Source organism: Carlito syrichta, unplaced genomic scaffold (genome assembly GCF_000164805.1).
Source record: "Carlito syrichta isolate Samal-C Ts95f unplaced genomic scaffold, Tarsius_syrichta-2.0.1 Scaffold315349, whole genome shotgun sequence".
NCBI lineage: Eukaryota > Metazoa > Chordata > Mammalia > Primates > Tarsiidae > Carlito > Carlito syrichta.
In genome coordinates, this window is record NW_007259445.1 from 189,699 (window position 1) to 210,586 (window position 20,888).

The 20,888-nt window shown below is 34.4% G+C and overlaps 1 protein-coding gene across 1 annotated transcript in view; it reads right to left on the minus strand.

Moving 5' to 3' along the window:
- The window catches only part of LOC103275163 (CUB and sushi domain-containing protein 3-like), a 715,868-nt gene that overhangs the window by 145,756 nt on the left and 549,224 nt on the right, over nucleotides 1-20,888 (minus strand). The window contains exon 10 of the mRNA XM_008072573.2: nucleotides 1,608-1,732. Within this exon, the coding sequence (XP_008070764.2) occupies nucleotides 1,608-1,732 (125 nt within the window). The remainder of the gene's footprint in view (nucleotides 1-1,607; nucleotides 1,733-20,888) is intronic.

The following is a 20,888-nucleotide window of genomic DNA, read 5'->3' on the forward strand; positions in this document are numbered from 1 at the left end:
ATATATATATATATATATATATATATATATATATAATCAGTAATTGCAAGTAAGATATACAGAGGGGAACCCTGGAAAAACCAGATTTATTTATTTTAAAAATTCTGTATTTATTCTTATACACTTAAACTTCAGTCACCTTCAAAGTACTCTCCATTGGGTGCAATACATCTGCTGAGATGCTTTTTCCATTGCTCAAAACAGTTTTCAAATTTGTCAATTTTGATGCCTTTTACTGCTTCTGCTGTTTTTTTTATTTCACCTCTTCTACATTGGGAAAATGTTTCCCTCTGAGAAATTTTCATCCAAGGAAACAAACCAAAAGAAAGTGGATCAGGGAGCGAGCCATGCAGTTTGGGGTAAAAAACTGCTGAACATTCAGCGTGGTGTGGGCAGGTGTGCTCCTAAATCACCCGTTATGAAATGGGCGTGCCTTTCACAACAACGCGAGCTGATACTGATGTCGATGTGTTCCTAGAACACTTACCTAAGAGAGACGCCTGTACAACAAGGGGCCCACCCTCCAAAAGATAATTCTAGCTTTAGGGGGGTATCTCCTTCTTATATATATTTGCATACATATAAGAAGGAGAAGCCCCCCTAAAACTGGAATATATATATGTGTGTGTGCATATAAAATATATATATATTCATACACACACACATACACACACATACATACATATATACACACATGCATATGTTATATGATTAGAAACAAATAACAATAATGAGGCTCTGGTTCTATTGGCAATACCAAATCCAAATATATTCAAAATACCTTAGACACACACACACACACACACACACACACACACTCACACACTCACACACACACATCTTAGCTGTAATTATAAATATATAATATATATAGTACACACACATATGTTATCTGTAATTACTGATATAATATGTAAAAATATGTAAAACTTATTGGTTTGTCTTAGTTTAAATTCACTAACTATATAACCTATAATCCACCTTCACTGTTACCAACATCACTACAATTGGACATATAAGTAATTAAAATTGCAAATCCTACAAATGAAGGAGTAACTATGGTTAAAACATTCACATCAACGGAAACGATTAAAAGGATTTAACTACGAGCAGTCAGTCACCATGGCTTTACTAGACTCTGGTATGGTCATGTGCTCTTTAAGGTATGGATGCTGCCATGTTTCCTAAGATTTGACCCTCTCTCCTTCCTTTGAAAGGTGACTCAATCTCAATCTCTCTCTCTCTCTCTAATTTATTTTCTCAATAAACTATATTTTCTAGTCTAAAAAAAAATTCCATATCAATGCTTATACAGACAGGATAATTGTGAATTTTTAAAAAAAGTCAAAAAAGTTTCCAGTGCCTTATATTACATATTTTATGCTTCAATCTATTGTCTTATGTTTATTAGATTGGAAATTCCTTCGGAACCTAACACAGTGGGTCACACATTAAAGATTTTCAATAAATATCATTCAATACATGAGTTCAATATCTTTTAAGGATTGCATCACAACTCAGACATAATTGCAATTTATACTCTATAAAAAAGTTCAAATAATTAAAATATCTTCAGAGAGCATTTTTATTATAAAACTTTTCTTTACCTTTACACACAGGTCTGTGATCACTCCAAGCAGCAAAAACTTCAGCTATCCGTTGACAGGTGATGCTCTTTGCACCCTGCAGGACATAATCTTCATCACAAGAGAACTGCACAGTTGACCCAAGGCTAAAATTAAAGATTAAAAAATATGATTAGAAAAATATCATAACTAGGTTCCACTTCTACTCTCAATAGTCAATGCATCAAATACATACCATAGCAGCAAAATGTATCTTACTGGGAAAACAAGATGTGAAAGTATGACCAGTGCACATGTATAATAAAAGTCATAAATCCAATCCAAGGCAGTAGCATTCATAGACTGGTAGAAATTGTAGAAATTTAAGACTATCATCAAGTTTAATTATCTTGTTTTAAGCTGTAGAAACCAAGGCTAACTAATTGACTAAATTTACCATAGTAAGTAGGCAGCAAATGTGAATAAAAAGTGAGTATCCTTACTGGAATTCCAGTACAGCATTGTGTTCATACAATATTACAGTGTTTTTCTGGCATGCATTTACATGTGTATATGCTTAGACATGTCTTTGTACATCCACACATATTTGTACATACACATATTTAGTGATGCAAAAATGTGCTGTTTTTCAAAAAGGACACATTTTATGTTTGATGATTTAAAATTCATCCATCATTGATTATTTAACTTATTGTCTTTTGGATATTGTTTCTGTTGCTACTAAAGCTACCACAATTGCCATTTGAAATACCCTAATTCCCAAAGGTAATGGGTATTTTCTGAAATGAAAAACTGACGATGCATTTTCTTTGCTAAAGTCCTTAAATAGCAGCCTACCATAAAAGAAAAATAAAAAAAAATCCAGGTTCCTCAATGCAATGTAGCATAAAATGTCCTCTATCCACAAGTCCCCACCAACTTCTCCATCTCATCTCTCACCCAGTGCCTCACCTGATCAGCACCTCTGTTGCTAATCCATACAATTAACACACAGATCACCTTTAATTTTCATGACACCAACTTTTATATAGACTATGGCTTAAGCAACCTTAAAAGTTTATGTAATGGTCAATTCTCAGCCTGGCATTTCTTCTCCATTGCAATAAGTGAAACTCCATTTTTCTAGACGCTAAGGAAAAAAAAATGTAGAGTCTTTCTTGACTCATCTCTTTATCTTACATTTCACATCCACCCATCAAGCATATGCTGTTGCCAATGCTTTCAGAATCAAGATCTAACATTTCTCACCCCACAGTGTCACTATCCTGATCTACGCCACCATCATTTCCCTTACATATTTTTGCAATAGTTCTTTTTGCTATGATGCTAATTCTTGTTGATTCTGTTCTTGACTCCGTGCAATCTATACTTAAATTGTATCCAAGCAAAAAATCTGTTTAAAAGATAGTTCAAATTACTACATGCCTCTATTTAAAATCTCTAAGTATTCCCTCCCTTTACTTAGAATAAAGGGAGTGCCTATGTGATGTCACCCCTGCTAATTTGCAGAATTCATTTCCTATGCTTCGTCTTCTCCCCTTTGTTCTTTAACCCCATTACTTTAATTGATCTGGCTTGAGCATATTAATCATGCACCTACTTTAGGATCTGTACATGTGTTGTTAAATCAGCCTGGAAAATTAATTCTTGTGGAGTCCTATCTCTCACATTCTCAGTTCTGGTTTAACCTCCCATGTCATTTTATTCATAAGGCCCTCTTTTACTACTTTGTGTAAAATATCTATTCCTAATCCATAATCGTCTTCCACATTATTTCTTAGACTCTTCCCCCCAAAACGAGATTATCTTTTGGAGGGAAGTCCCTTTATAGTACACTCAGAATTTGTTCCTCTGCATCAAACAGTCAACCAAAGTTTTTATCTGGAAGTTTTGAGATGGTTGTATTACGATTTGCAGAAGAAACATCCTGAGTTGTGGCAAACAGGTGACTGGTTCTTCCACGATAACAATGCACCCACTCACCACGCAGAGTGTTCGGCAGTTTTTGACCAAAAACTTCATAATCTCCATGCTCCAACCTCAGTATTCACCCTGTCTCACTCTAGTAACATTTTTGTTTTGTTTCCCCAGATGAAAAAGTCCTCAGAGGGAAACATTTTGCCAATGTGGTAGAGGTGAAACAAAAAAATGGCAGAAGCACTAAAAACCATCAAAATTAATGAGTTCAGAAACTGTTGTGAGCAAGGGAAAAAAAGCATCTTGGTAGATGTATTGCATCAAACAGGGAGTACTTTGAAGCTTACTGAAGTTTAAGCATGTAAGAATAAATACAAAAATTTTTAATAAATAAATTCCATTTTTGAAGGTTCCCTCTTGTATGCCTTCTGATGAATTACATGTTTATTTGTCTCTTTTATCCCACTAAAACAAAACAAAACTCTAGGCACTTATCTATTTTGTTTCCAAACGTGTCAAAAATTTTTATAAATATTCTAAGTCTTGTGTGTGTGTGTTTGTGTGTGTGTGTGTAGATATTTCTTTTTGAGAGAGAATAAATGCTATCTCTTGCAGGTTTATTGTTTACTAACATCTATCTAAGATAGCCTAAGGCATTCAGATATATCTCAATCCCCTTTATTCTTGGTTCAGGGTACTCCCTCAAAGTTATTTAAATTTCTTATACTTGACAGCATTCACTTCCCATTACTGATGCATTTGCTGTGTTCAAGAAATAGCAAGAAAAATACTAATGTGATTGGAGCACAGCAAATGATGAAAAGAAGTATGTGAAATTAAGTCAAAGAAGCAGTTTTGGACAGATTGTTTACAACTTTGTAGTTCACGGTAAGGATTTTGACATTTATTCTGAAAGAACTGGACAATTATTATAGGGCTTGAGCCAAGTGAATGTTATGCTTTAAGGAGATCCAATTGGCTGATGTGTGAAGAATATAATTTTAGGGGTCGAAATAGAAGCAAAGCATTTTGTTAACAAACTACGGAAGTAATCCTAGCTCTCAAGGAAATGATGAGATGGCAACAGTACTATGAAGGTAGTGATTAGAAACTAATGATGGCAAAACACTGGCGGGAGAAAAGAATATCTAGTATAGGTATTGGTTCATTGGAAGCATTTAATTTCTATTTTTCCACTAATTTAACACATTAATGATTTGTCAAGGTCACTGTATTTGTGACAAATGAATATGATACTCCAGTTTTTACCTGGATTTTCTTGCTAAAAGTAATAAATGGCATCTTGTTTTTATGTGACAGGAGTTTCACATTCTTTCTTTAGATAATAGCAAATTAATTCACTCAGCCTGGAGACCAGCAATTGTTAATGATAAACATGTAACTGCTTGGCTACTGCGCAAATGACTGCTGGTGATACCTTCTCATGTTTCTGTACTTTCCCCCCCTAAAGATGAATAAAACCCAACATTTTTTCTCCAGTTAATACACTGAGAGAAGTAGTTTAAAGTAGTGGTTAACAGTGTGAGTTACAGAATCACAGAGATCTTCTTTCAAATACTAACTTTGCCCTAAGCCTCAGATTCCTCATCTGTGGTAATAATGTAATAACATATCATTTATAAACCACTTAGTGCTGAATACATATCAGGTACTTAATTAGTTCCCTCAATCAGATGAAAATGAAGTCTTGATGGTCTGAAAGTTCTTGTCTTTTAAAGTCATTTTGAGTATCTCTGAAATTTTCCATTTGTCACAACTTTAAAATTCTCACAACTTATTTCTAAGTTTTTGTGGGAGAAACTTATTTTTGTCCATCTATAAGGTTTACATTCTCAATATTTTACTGCCTCCCGTATCTCCCTAATATATGCCTTATATTCCAAACACCATTACTTGTCATTTATGTTTTCTCATATCTCTGGACTGTCTCTTAATATCTACCCTACCAGACTTTTCATTTTCTTACCATATTGTTATTAAGACTCAGTTTTATTGTTAGGTTAACCATGAAACTTTTAGCAATTCTTCAATTCGGAATTAAATGTTTTATTTTTTGTGTCGATAACATGCCTATACCACTGGTGGAACATTTGCTAAAAGCATTAAGAAAAAGGAATAGGGTACAGATAAAGATGGTATAGGGAAAGTAGTCCTCTCGGGTACAAGAGGACAACTTTCTCTTTATTTTTCTTTCTTTCTTTCTTTCTTTCTTTCTTTCTTTCTTTCTTTCTTTCTTTCTTTCTTTCTTTCTTTCTTTCTTTCTGTCTTTCTTTTTGAGTTGGAGACTCATTCTGTGGCCCACTGGAGTGCAGTGGCATACTCACAGCCATGACAGCCTCGACCTGCTGGGTTAAGAAGATCCTTTGTCCTCAGCCTTTCAAGTAGCTGAAAGTACAGGCGCGTGCCGCCAGGCCCAGCTAATTTTTAATTTATTGTAGAGATGACGTCTCACCAAGTTACCCAGGCTGGTCTCAGACCCTTGAGCTCAAGCAGTCCTCTCACCTGTGCCTCTCAAAGTGCTGGGATTACAAGATTAGCCCCCACACCAGACCAAGGGCAATTTTCTACTTGAATATTTTATCTTAGATTAGTTTATGAGATGTCATTCAAAAGCATCATACATGACATTTTGGGCATATGGTCCATGGTTGTTCTCTGATTTAGAAGACTTTCTAGTCTGTTCTAAGCTACAGGACGGTTGGGGAAAGGGCGAAAAAAGAAATATTTTAAATAAGGAGTTACTAGTTTATTTAAGCATAATCCAAACTGCAAATAAGGTGAATATTTCTAATTACTCATTTATGTTGTGTGAGCCATTAATTTATTCCCCAATATTGAAGGACAGCCTCTACACTGGGCATTTGCAAGTATTTCAACCAGGATCACAGTTACACTTGAAAATAGAACAAAAATAAAAAAGTGCAAAACAACACAGAGAGGACATAAGTCAATGGAATACGTATAAATCAATTAAATAAGCAGCAATTTCCAGTCAATTATCAGGAAATTTTCATCTTAAACAAATGTGTTATGTTTTAATTTTATGAACTGTTTTAATATTTGAGTCAAACTTATGAAAAACTTCCATCTAAGTTTCATTAAATATGTATGCATATACATATATTTAATGCATGTATTTTTTTTCTAGGAAAGTATGCAGTTATTGTGAAGTGACAATAAAAACAAGATGCACCAACTATAATTTATTTGTCACTACCGGAGAGATGTCTGCCCTATTCAGCTAAATAGAACCACACACTTTAGTAGGTCATTCAATCTGATAGAATATTTCAAAACAAATGGCTGAACACATTTTTTAATTTGAAAATATCAAATCATCAAGTCCATGATATGTAATGTCTTTGTTTGAAAACAAGTATTGATCTTCACTATGTTTACATTGGTCCGTGGCTAAGTGCTATTGTCTTTTAAAAAATTACATTTATTATTGCAAAATATCCTATAATATCAAAGCTGTCAGTGAAAAAAGATATGAGATGTGTTAAAAATATATAAAATTTAACCTATTTTGACCTAAGATAGTGAACCTATAATTTTATTTATAATCAAATAAATAAAATATGAGCAAATACAGAGACATAGAAAGACAGATGATAGTGCTTGGGTCCTTGAAGAGGATCTAAAAAATAAAGGAGCAAGGAAGCTTGACAGCATTCTATCAAGAAAAATCTGTGTATTTTTGTTGTTGTTATTGCTGCTTGGTTGATTTAACGGGTCTAGACAATTTCCTGACATACGCAGACATTCAAAATTAAGGCAGATGTATATTTTTCAAAATTATCACTGTACAAATAGAAATTATCAAGGCATGAAGGATGATATAAAAATTAAAGCATCTGCAAACCATTTCTGTAGCAGTATAAAAATAAAAATACATGATATGCAGAAAATAACTATTACCAAAACAATCACAATAATGCTGATTTAATATCTTTTAAAATGAAATGATTCTCTAAATGTATTGAAACTAGCAATTTCATAAATGAGTAATTGCACATTATAAAATCTGAGGTTATTTTTACCTCAGATTTTGAGCAGGGAATTTTACAATATGAGGTTTTCTGTTTTAAAGTTATACAAGCATGTACTGTAGAAATTTTGAAAACTAAGATTAGTCTAAAACAAAAGTAAAAATCACTTTTAGCTTTATACTGTTAACATTTTTTTTTTTTTTGAGTTGGAGTCTCACTCGGTCGCCCAGACTGGAGTGCAGTGGCCGCTCCTGGCCACCGCAGCCTCGACCCGCTGGCCTCCGGCGATCCTTCCGCCTCAGCCTTCCTAATAACGGGAATTACAGGCACACGCTACCACGCCCGGCTAATTTTTTGATTTATTGTAGAGATGAGGTCTCGCCTGCCCAATCTAATTCCAGAATTCCATTCTTTTTATATTCAAAATCATTTCTTCCTATAAAAACAAAGTAATTGACACTCCTTACAGAGGAGTAATTTCTCCATCTGATTTTGACTTCAGTCTTTCTTCCTTCTCATTACTTCTCCCATTAATTATTCCCTCTCTTTCATAAATAGTCAACCTCTCATTTTAAGCTGGAAGTAAAACTGATAGTATTGATCCATTTATTCCTATGTCATAGAAATTAAATGTTAGTAAACTTTATCCTAAGGTGATGATAAATGACCTTATCTTCAATATATGTTGTTTTTGACTCTAAATTATATTAATAAGCTTTGTTATTCTAAAGAATTTAAACATACCAAAAGTTAGTCAAAAGAGAATGAAAGAACACCATGGTCATTTTATGTATATTGTCCTTTTTATTGCTCTTATAAAATTAATGTCTTGCCTTTGCACAGAGCGTGTCAACAAAACCAAGATATGCCAGATGCAAAGGAGAATCCAGTTCACCATTCACATGCCTTCATATCCTAGTCTTTTTATCTGCTGCCTTCATTGCAATGTTAGCTATGACCAGTCTGGATACTGTTCCTGGTCACACTGGTTTGCACACTACCTCATTTAACATTAAAATCAACTACCACATTATTAATCTCCCCAAACTTGGCATTATGTGTACAATTTCAAACAAATTAGGAAGATGATGATGCTACCTGTCTTTGCCCCTCAATATACCATTTCACGCAGGAAAAATTATACCACTAGCAGTAAATCCTTCTTCTTGTAGGTTTATTTCCTGTAGTTATATACTTCTTTGTATATAATTCATAATACAATATGTTGAAAAATGAAGCAATTTCAAAGAAAGCAATACCCTGGGAAAATAAATGAATTGTTTAGAAAGAAACACAAAAGCACTAGGTAAATGCATTAGTTAATGTAGATTTCCATATGAAAACAGTGTTTCATTAAATAGCTAGAAGCTATTAAAAATTCTATACCTTCAAAATAAAGGATAATTATTATTATACGGTCCTTTTCTTTAATCTTAAAAATTAACCGTAGTGAGCTCTTCAGAATCCTCAAAAATCCTTGCTATTATAGCTGATAAGATTTCAAGACTGAATTTAGTACAATCATCAAAAAATGACAGCTCAAGATTTTATTTGTATCTTGATAATCCCTTCCTTAGAGTTGATGAGATAGATACTTGTCACCATGTGCTTTTGTTTGTTTGTTTGTTTTCTGTTTTGTTTGATGTCAATCACAACATCCACTATGTCAGATTTTGTTTTGACTAAGCATTTTGAAAAATCTTCAGTCCTAGAAGAGCACAATATTTTTACATAACAAGTTAAATACTTTACAGATTCAAACTTGTATTATAAAGTAAGAGAAAGGTACATAAGATAATGATATTCTTTGCTAGAAAAAGGAAACAAATTAGTAAACTGGGCTTTTGAAATCTACTAATTAAAATGAGTTAGGAAGGATGTAACATAATATTTAAAAAATTGGCAATATACACACTCTTATTGTCAAACGTAACTTTGTTCTGTGATACAAATACTATTAAGTTATGAATTAAAATTATTTGAGAATAATAAAACTTTAAAATAATGTTAATTACAAAGCTATATTTGGTATCATATTTGTTGCTATAATCATATAAAAGAGTGGTTAATGGGCTTAGGAACTAGGTATGACTATGTAATCCCAGCATATCAAAATGTAAAATAAAACTAGTGTGAAAATTAAAGTATAAAAGGATTTAAGTTATAAAATTAGTGTGAAAACTAAGGTATAAAGTAAGCTTAGGTTGGTAAGCCACCTAAAGGTTTCCAAAATATGCTGTTTTGAAGTTTTCATGCAGGCTTTTCCATACACTATGCCTCAGATAGGCATAGCCTATCTGACAAATTTAATATTTCATCATTGGCACATTTACTCTAACTGTACCCACTGCTATTCTATTCCCCATCCTTACATACAGGGTAATACATACCCTATATGTATTTATTTTTCAAAATTTAAGTTAATATCAAACTTTGATATTTTAGTATTGGTAATCCATTAATTATTTTAAAAAATTAAAATGCCCTCAATTGACTGTGACTATGTTTAAGAACAGGTTTCAGAGAGAAGCAAACCAACTGAAGTAGAGGTTTAAATAGTCAAAGTCAAATCTACCTCAGACAGATTTAATAGAAAAAAAGGGGAAATATTATTAAATAGTGCTTTTGAGGGCTACTGGTTAAAATGGGTTAGGAAGTAAGTAACATGACAATATTCAGAAAATCCATTTCATACACACACTTAAGTGACAACTGTAATTTTTCCAGTGGCATATATGAACTGAAACTTGTGATACAGGATCTTATAAATTATCCAAAGTGACAATGTTGTTTTCAATCCTAAAATAAATTTTAAGAAATGTTAAAAATTGATATTTGAATAGGGCATTCCAGTTTGCAAAGCACTTTCCTGTATAAAATCTCATTTGATGTATTCCTATATCCTTTACTAGTCAATGTCATAAAAATATGCATGAGTAACCCAAAAGGCATTTTTTGAGTGATATTCAAAGTGCAAAGACTGATGCACAATGCAACAACCTCATGTTTGTGGATTGATCAATGTTTATAAATTGGAAGGATCGCTTAGACTGAACATTGACCACCCACATTTAATATTTATATCTTGAATTCTATATGGAGAGATTGACAATGAATAATAAATTATTGCATATATCAGTAATGCAAACTGAGCATATTAAGTTGCTATTGTCATATTAAGCCTATAAAATAAAACAAACTCATTGTTCACATTCAGTTTATCTGTATTATAGTCCACTCAGGAAAATTTGAGTAGATTGGATCAGATTGGAGTTCTATATAGTGATTTATGTGCAAGTAAAAATGAAGTGAAAATTTTTACCTTAAAGTTTTGATGATATTTGAGAAATTAAACTTTGGGTGGCAAAAATCTCATTATTTTACAGTTTAAAAAAATCAAAAATTTGTGGTCAAATTGGGATCCAGCATATCAGACTTAGTGAATTCCAAAAACGTGAGCTAGTGAGGGGCAACTGTTTTGCCCTTACAATAGAAAATTTGGAGCTGTAAGGAATCTAAAAAGGAGCACCAGCCTCTTGTGGAAAAAAAGAGACCCCAAAGACAGTAGACGGGCATGCAGAGATGCACTAAAGGGCTGGGCAGATCAGCAGCAATGTTTTATGAAAAACTGAGATCCAAGTTAGCGATTCAGCTCTTAAACTTTTGGAGGGAAGGATTGTATTTTATTCATCCTTCTAGCTCCAACATCCAGGGCTTAGCCCAGTGTCTGCTGTAGAAGTACACAGGAAGTATACACAACAGGATAAGGCATGCTAGTTTAAATGCAGACATGATGCTGGGTCTCAAGAGCTTTGATGATGTCAGACATTGTAATTACAAACACTATGTTATTTGTCTGGACTCTGACAACTGTGGGGAAGTAGCTAGTTCTTGCAGTAGAACTTACTAAAATATAAAATAAAAGTATTCATTTTTATTGTAGATTTTGCACTCCTTTCCTTACTGGCTAAAACTGCAGTTCCCAAACTGCTGAGTATGTCAGGTTGTTGGATAGAACATACTGGGTGCCACAGTGTACTTACATTTATGAAGGAAACACAGACATCTATCATAAATTGTGCAAACTACTAGCATGGGGTAATTCACAGTTTCAATATGAGACTACTGTATTTTTTTTTCTTTTTTAAAAATCCTTAACATATTAATTTTATTTTTAAAACGTGGGGTGCAATTCAGGATTAGGCAAACAAGTGGTCATCATACAGGTAAAGTGTGGGCCTCTCTTTCATTCCCACTTTGCCTGGTTTGAGATCAGGTACCCTTATTAATGTTATGAGCCCCCCCAGCCCCGGTAGTTTCTGGCTGCTGCCAAACCCTTTCTTATAGTATTATGATAAATGTTCAGGGTCCGCTTATGAGTGAGAAAACGTGTTACTCAGTTATTTATTTCTGAGAGAAATCACTGAGATTACATACTCTGAATCCATCCACATTTTGTGAAGTCCATATTTTGTTCTTCTTTATGGTTGAGTAATATTCCATGTGTATATGTACACATTTTTTAATCCAGTCCAGTTTCAATGGGCAGCATGTTTGGTTCCATGTTTTTGCAATTGTAAATAGTGCTGCAATAAGCATGCGTGTGCAGCTGTCTTTTTTGTAAGGTGATTTAAGTTCCTTCAGTTATATCCCCAGAAGGGGGATTGCTGGATCATATGGAAGGTCAATTTCTAGTTCTTTTAGAAATTACACACAGTTTTCCACAGAAGTTGAGCTAGCTTATATTCCTACCAATATTGTAGAAGCATTTCCTTTCCTCTGCAACCTTACTAGCATCTGTTGGTTTTTGTCTTATTAATGATGGTCAGTCTTACTGGAGTTAGATGGTATCTCAATGTGGTTTTGATTTGCATTTATCTGATGATTAGTGAGGCTGAGCATTTTTTTTCATGTATCTGTTAGCTGCTTGTATATCTTCTTTTGAGAAGGGTCTATTCGCATCTTTTGCCCACTTTTTTAATGGGGCTGTTTGATTTTTTTTTCCTTTCTGCATGTTTGAGTCCCCTGCAGATCCTGGATGTTAGGCCTTTGTTAGATATGCAGCTGGCAAATATTTTTTCCAATTCTTTGGACTGTCTCCCCTGTCTCTTGATGGTTTCTTTTGCTTTGCAGGAGATTTTCAGTTTGATGAGGTCCCACTTGTCTATCTTATCTCTCATGGCATGTGCTTTTTGGGTTTTGATCAAGAATTGGTTGTGTATTCTGATTTCTGTAAGGGTATCTCTAGACCACTATATTTCTTTCAATAGCATCTTCTCGTGAGGCTAGATTTTCAGTGGTTGCTGTGATAAAAAGCAAGTATCACAATACTTCATTATGAAACAGAAATGAGGGTGGTAACATCCAATCTGATTCCAAGGTTTGAGAAGTTGTGTAGTGCATGACAGTATTAAGTTGTTTAGACATAACTACTTAATAATTGGAAGTGTCAGACATTTCTTTGTTTTGGGAGAGATGAAAAAAGTATCACTGAGACACTCAAGGTACTATGATCCAAATATTTGGCAAAGTCTTGTGTTAAAAAATTATACTTCACATAATAAGTTCATTTTGAGTTGATTTTTAATATATTTCTTTTTGTTGGACAAGGTTTTTCAAAGTGTGTGCCAGAGGGCATCAACTCTGTAATCCAAAAGGGTGTCTTGTCACATAATTCATCTTGAAGGTGAAGTTCAAGAAACTAAATCTTTATATTGAAGTCTTCAGATAATTTCAAGAAATGATAAGATTTAAAAATGAATAACTTAGTAAGAATATGAGTCAGGCTGGTCTAGCAATAGGGCAAGCATGTGTTTAAAGACCTTGACAATGGAAACTACAGAACACTGCTCAAAGAAATCAAAGGTGACACAAGCAAGTTGAAAAATATTTCATGTTCATGGATTGGAAGAATCAACACTGTTAAGATGTCCATCCTACCCAAGACAATCTACAGATTTAACGCAATATCCATTAAATTACCAGCAGAGTTCTTCCTAGACCTGGAAATAACAATACAGGAATTCATATGGAAACATAGATGACCACAAATAGCCAAAAAATCCTCAGCAAAAACAAACAAACAAACAAAAACACAAAGTGGGAGGTATCAAACTCCCAGACTTTAAATTTTATTATAAAGCTATGCCGGAAGCCACAACCCCTAAAAAGGCAAAATGGAGGTTACCCCAAAATGGGAAAAACGCCGATGGGGAGCAGAGCCCCAGTGGGAAGCGGCCAAGATGGAGGCAGAGCCCCACGGGTCCTATCGAAGGGCTCCTTTTGGCCTTGAAGGAAGGCGTGCTTGGGCTTGAAAAACATCTCCCTTGATAAACAAAACAATTAGCTAGAATGTGCAAGGATGTGGAATTAGCAGTAAACCTATGTATAGAAACGTAAAAAGGGCTCAACAGCAAAAATTCCCCCCCTGAAGGGACAAGGGAATGTTTTACTATCCCCTTTCCCATGAAATTTTGCAACCTTTAGCTAAAAAGGAAAAATAAACACTTCCTCATACCCTTTATAAGTAACAACATTGTGATTGATGAGGAGGTGAGAAACTGAGACAGAGTATCTCCAAAAACAGGTGTTTTAGGGAAAAACAAGTCACAGACATGTCTTTTGATTTAAGAAACATTATAGTTTAGTTAGAAAGAGGGTTAAAATTGAAATAAGGATTAGAATTAAATAAATAACAGTTATAATTAAAAGATAAATGTTTATTATAGATGTAGCTATTAGTTAAATATAAGTAATAGAAGGAATAGGAAATAATTAAGTTTTAAGGTAAACTTAAAATTATACACACTTAATGTAGGTTTAAAATTAAATACATTTAGGATTATAAGTAAGATTAATTTCATATATAAGTATAGATTTAGACTTAAGTTTTGTTTTGAAATATAAAATGTAAAATAGGTGACAAGAAAATAGCAAGAAATATAGATAAGGTAATTAGAATTAAGAAAGTTAAATTTTTAAATTAATTAATATAGAGTATTAAGAATTTGTAGTGGGTAAGATAAGGGTGGTTATATAAAAGAGAAAACAAGTCAATATATTGCTGCTAAAAGTGTATTAAAAAAATAGATTAGTAAAGGAAAAGAAATAGAATAGCGAAGGGAAGAGATTCAGTTGGCCTAGAGGTCACAGGTTGTGGCTGATAAATTCTTGGCAGCTGGTGTTTTGTTACATAAATAATACCACCGGTAGCAGGAAGGAACAAAAAGAAACTTGTAAAAGTCAACTTCCCCATAAACAAAAGGAAAAAACATGATGTAAACATTTAATGCGTAACGTGTGTTGCGTTTTTGTGGGTACAGGGGTCAGTAAAACAACTATAAAAGCATGTAAGAATTGAATAAAAATTGGCAGAGTCCTGAACTCTACCCAAGAAGTTGACTCCTGTCATTCTGCTTCACCGTTCCTGATTCTCCCCATTCAGGCCCTGACTCTCTCCTGGAGCTGAACTCCGGCAAAGCTACAATCATCAAAACTGCCTCATATTGGTACAAGAACAAGCATATGGACCAGTGAAACAGGATAGAGATTCTAGAAGCAAAATCTCAATATCTCAACCAACTCATCTTTGACAAAGCCTCTACCACAAAACACAGGGGAGAGGAGAACCTATTTAGTAAATGGTGCTGGGAAAACTGGTTGATCACATGCAGAAGATTGAAACAATACCCCTACCTATTACTATACAGAAAAATGAACTCTAAATGGAGCAAAGACCTAAACCTCAAACCTCAAACTATAAGAATCTTAGGAAATGCAGGAGACACCATTACAGAAATTGGAACTGGCAACCAATTCCTGATCAAAACCCCAAGTGCCAATGCCATAAGAGATAAGATAAACAAGTGGAAACTCACCAAACTGATAAGCTTCCACAAAGTCAAAGAAACCACCAAAAGAGCATGGAGATAGTCCACAGACGGAAAAAAAAAACAAAAACATTTGCCAACTGTATATCTGACAAAAGATCTAACATCTAGGATCCTCAAGGAACTCAAACATGCAGAAAAGAAAAATAAAACAACAGCCCCATTACAAAGTGGGCAAAACATACGAATAGACAATTTTCAAAAGAAGACATACGAGCAGCCAAGGGATACATGAAAAATACTCAGTCTCAGTAATCATCAAAGAAATGCAAATTAACACTACACTGAGATACCACCTAACTCCAGTCAGGATGACCACCATTAATAGCTCAAAAAACAACTGGTGCTGGAGAGGATGAGGGGAGAACACTTCTACACTGTTAGTGGGAGTGCAAACTAGTACAGCCTCTGTGGAAAACAGTGTGATGATTCCTAAAAGATCTAAAAATCAACCTTCCATGCGACCCCGCAATTCCCCTACTGGGAATATACCCAGAGAAACTCAAATCACTCTATGAAAAAGATACCTGCACACATATGTTTATTGAAGCATTGTTCACACAGCAAAAATATGAATCAGGCTTCCCATAAAAAAAGACTGAATAAAAAATGTGGTACATATACGTGATGGAATATTATGTATAAAGAAGAACAAAATCATGAGCTTTACAGCAACCTGGATTGACTTACAGTCTATGATACTGAGTGATCTTTCACAGAAACAAAGAACTGAGTATCACACGTTCTCACTCATAAATAGACCTTGAACAATTATTGTAATACTATAAGAAAAGGATTGGCAGTAGCGGGAAACTGCCAGGATAGGGACGAGGAAGTGGGAATGGCAGTAGTGGGAGTCTGCCTGGGGAAGGAGGGGCACACTTCATCAACAAGGGTGCCTGCATAATGAACATTTGTATTCCTAACCCTGAATTATACACCATACTTTTAAATTAAAAATTTTTTAAAAAGACTGATTAGGCTTAAGATAACTTAATACCAGAGGATAAGCAGACATAGCCAAGCAAAGAATGGAAAGAAAGCCATTCTAGGCTATAGAATAAAGAATACACAATTCCCAGAGGTTACAGCATGATAGATCCTGGAAAACACAGTAGTTGAACACAGGTAGTCTATTTCATCTGTGTGTTTATGCATAAGTTTATAAGTGAGAGTTGGGAATAGGAGTAGGATACATGAAGATAAAGAATTGGTGATAAAGAACAAAACCAAAACTAGACCATAAAGAGCCTTTTATACTGTTTATATCTGGTATACTCTGTTTATTCCTTTCAATAGTTAAACTCAACCCTTAAACACAGATGTGATATTCACATTTGAGTTTACATTCTTGAATTCCATGCCTGTTCCAGAGTAGAATTCTGATTAGAATTAACGTGTTATGTTGACCTCATTCCACTTGGCCCATTGATTGTTAAAAGAGTGCCAACAGTTTCTAGCCAATGAAATGGAGTTGGCTGAGACTTTCCTTTCTTAACAAAAAAGAGAAAACTCTCTGACTTTGCTCTTCCTTCCTTCCTATCTGAATCAAGAGCAGCCAGTTTGAGCTCATGAGGCAATCAACACAAGACTTAAAATGGATATGCTAAGAATAGAGAAGAAAAAGATTTTTTAAAATATAGAGTCTCAGCCCCCAATGGCATTACTGAGCAGCCAAATCAATACCAGAAAGTACTTCTGGACTTCTTATTACTTGGGAAAATATCCTTTATTTGTAAAATTTCTATTGAATATTTCCCTACTTGCAAAAAAAATTGTAAAATAGTTCAGAAGTTACTGTATATGATATACAATCTCTTCATTCCCTCTTTGTTTTAGTTTAAATGGCATGGCATTTGTGCAGTACAGTACAAATCATGGTGCTGTTCCCTCAACAGGGAATGTATTCCATTCCTTTATCTATAGGCAAGCTTCTGTCTCAGCTTTGTCTATAATCTCACTTTGTGCTTTACAATCAGCAACACTCAACCATCCCTAAATATGCTAGATTGCTTTAGACCTCTGTATCAATGCATGTGCTCTATTCTCATCCTGAAATTCTTTCCTTCCACCCTTCTTGTCTATTTTGAAAACTTCTATTCATTAACAAACATTGTGCAGATGCCACCTTCTCTGGTGGCTTCTCTGGGTCTCTTCCCTACAGTCCCCAGAGTGTTAATAATCTGTTCCTCTGTATACTAGATATATTTTTATAGTTGAACTTATCACAGTGTATTATAATTTTTATTTCTGGTTTTTTCTATACAATTGAAAACTCCCTTTTTTTCTTTGTGTCCATAGCAACTGGTACAGTGCTTGGCATACTGTAGGCATTCTATAAATGTTTGTTAAATTGAATGACTTTTAATGTCAGTAGACTGAACCCAATTTTATTATCTGCCCTCTTCTTTTGACTTTAATATTAAACACTTTGAAAATATTAATGAAGGAAACTGATATTCAGGCTGAGAAAATTACTTAAAAATTATATCTAATATTATATCCATATGACCCCAAAATACGTGTTGATAAAAGTTTATTTTGGCTACTATTGAATAGCATAAATTTATTATGTCAGCTTCAGTTATCTTAGTTTCTGGAATTAAGCAAATTTGTTTTTGCTTGTTTGTTTTTAAATTATACATTATAAACTTAAGTACAAATAGATGAACAGGAAAGAACAGGTCCTGTTCTCATAAAGTTTACAGTCTAGTGGAGAGAGACAAATTATATTAATCAAGGTCCAAACGTAAAGCAGAAATGACACTAGGTCTTCCCAAGGAGGACATTTAATGTATGAAATAGTTATAGTCAGGCAATGATTGAGCTGATAAAAAGACAGTATGACTACTGTAACTAGAACCCAGGGCATAAGTTCACTTGGTATAAAACTATCAAAGTCTTTTTTAGCCTGCCATGTTCAGGAGCTAAAACAACCCAAGACAGAGAGAAAAGGAGGTAAGTCCTGGATTCTACATGGTTTACAACTTTCAGTTTCCTGCTGGTATATGTGAATTGCCAAGATCTGCAAGAAGTCTGGGAAACTCAGACTACAGTGCTCATTCCTGACCCCCGCCCCCACCATGACAAACAGAAGAGAGGGATGGTCTAGAAATGTGCGTGAGAACAGTCAGGCCAAGGATAAGCAAAAAAATCAGCAAGTAAACAAATAGAAAAAGTATCAGATGACGAATAATATGTAGAAATGATATGAGTGATAGAGTGAGAACTGTCTTGAATGGTCAGAGAATGCCTCTTTGGGAAGTTTATATTTAATCTGACAGCTTTCTAATAAGAAGGAAGCAGTTATTGATATAGGGATTCATGAGAAAGGACCCTATTTAGGAATAGCCTAGGGATATGATTTTTTAAATTGACAGATAAAAATTATATGCATTTACTATATACAGCAATTTTTTTTTCTTTGAGTTGGAGTCTCACTCTGTCACCCAGACTGGAGTGCAGTGGCCGCTCCCGGCCACCGCAGCCTCAACCTACTGGGCTCCAGCGATCATTCCATCTCAGCCTTGCAGTAGCTGGAACTACAGGTGTGCGCTATCACGCCCGGCTATTTTTTTGACTTATTGTAGAGAGGAGGTCTTGCCAATTTGCCCAGGTGGATCTCGAACCCTCGGACTCAGGCAATCCACTCATCTCAGCCTCCCAACATGCGGGATTACAGGCTGAGCCACCGAGCCCGGCTAAATTTTTTTGAAGTATATAAACACTGTGGAATGACTAAGTCTAGTTAATCAGCATATATGTTAATCACATAGTTGTCATTTTGTGGTGAGAACATGTTATATCCATTCTTTTAGCATTTCTCAAGATAACAATATGAGGAGGAACCCCCTCCAAAAAAAACAACGATGACAACAGATTTATGTTTTAGGGGGTGGGCCCCTTATAGTACACTTGAAATTTTTTCCTTTGGATCAAATAGTCAACCACAGTTTTTATCTGCAAGTTTTGAAAATATTGTGTCACAATTTGTGGAAGAAATGTCCCAAGTTGCAGCAAACGGTTGACTGATTCTTCCATCATGACAACACACCTGCCCACACTGCATTAAGTGTGCAGCAGTTTTTTATCAAAAATGGCGTGACCCTCATGCCCTACCCTCCCTATTCATGTGATCTCACCCCCTGGCTTTTTTTGGTCTCCCTGGATGAATAAAGTTTTCAAAGTGAAACATTTTACCCATATGGAAGAGGTGAAACAAAACGCGTCAGAAACACTAAAAGGCATCAAAATTGATGACTTCAAAAACTGTTTTGAGCAGTGGAAAAAGCATCCTGAGAGGTGTACTGCATCAAACAGAGAGAACTTTGAAGGTGATTGAAGTTTAAACATGTAAGAATAAATACACAATTTTTTATATAAATAAATTACTTTTAGAGGAGTTCCCCTTGTACATTGATAACTATAGTCATCATTTTGTACGATAGATCGCTTGAACTTATTTCTCTTATCTAGCTGAAATTTTGAATTCTTTGACCAACATCATTCTAATCCCCAATCTCCAACCACCCTAGCCCCTGGTAACCACCATGCTACTCTCTTTTATGAGCTCAACAGTTTTAGATTCCATATAAGGTATAAGATCATGTGGTACTTGTCTGTCTGTGACTGGCTTATTTCACACAACATAATATTCTCTATGTTTTTTACGTTGTCATAATTGACAATATTTTATTTTTTATGGCTAATTCCACTGTGTATATATAGATATCACATTATATTCATTCACCTATTAATGAACACAGTTTAATTTCACATATTGACTATTGCGAATAATGCTGCAGTAAACATAGATGTGCAGATATCTTTGGATATATACCCAGTAGTGGAATCGCTAGGAACTGTAGTAGTACTATTTTTAATTTTTAAAGAAGTCCCATACTGTTTTACATAATGGCTGCACCAATTTACACTCCTAACAACACTGTACAAGAGTTACCTTTTCTCCATATCCTTGCCAATGCCTGTTATATTTTTGTCTTTTTGATAATGACCATTCTAACAAGTGTGAGGTGATAACACTTTGTGGTTTTAATTTGCATTTCCCTGATGATCAGTGATTCTGAGCATTTTTTCATATACTTGTTGGCATTTATATGCCTTCTTTGTAGAAACATTTATTCAGGTCATTTGGTCATTTTTTTAATTGAGTCACTGGGTTTCTTGTTTAAGTTACTTATATATTTTTTTTCTGTTAATCTCTCCTCAGATGTATATTGCAGCTATTTTCTTCCATTCTGTAGGATGTCCCTGCACTCTTGGTTGTTTTCTCTGCCATGCAGAAGTTTTTTAGTTTGATGTAATACCATTTGTCTATTTTTTCTTTGTAGGTCATATAAATAAAATCATTGCCCAGGCCAATGTCATGAAGTTTTCCCTATGTATTCTTTTAGTAATTACATAATTTTGGATTTTACATTTAAAACTTTCATCCATTATCAGTAGTTTTTTTTTTTTTTTTT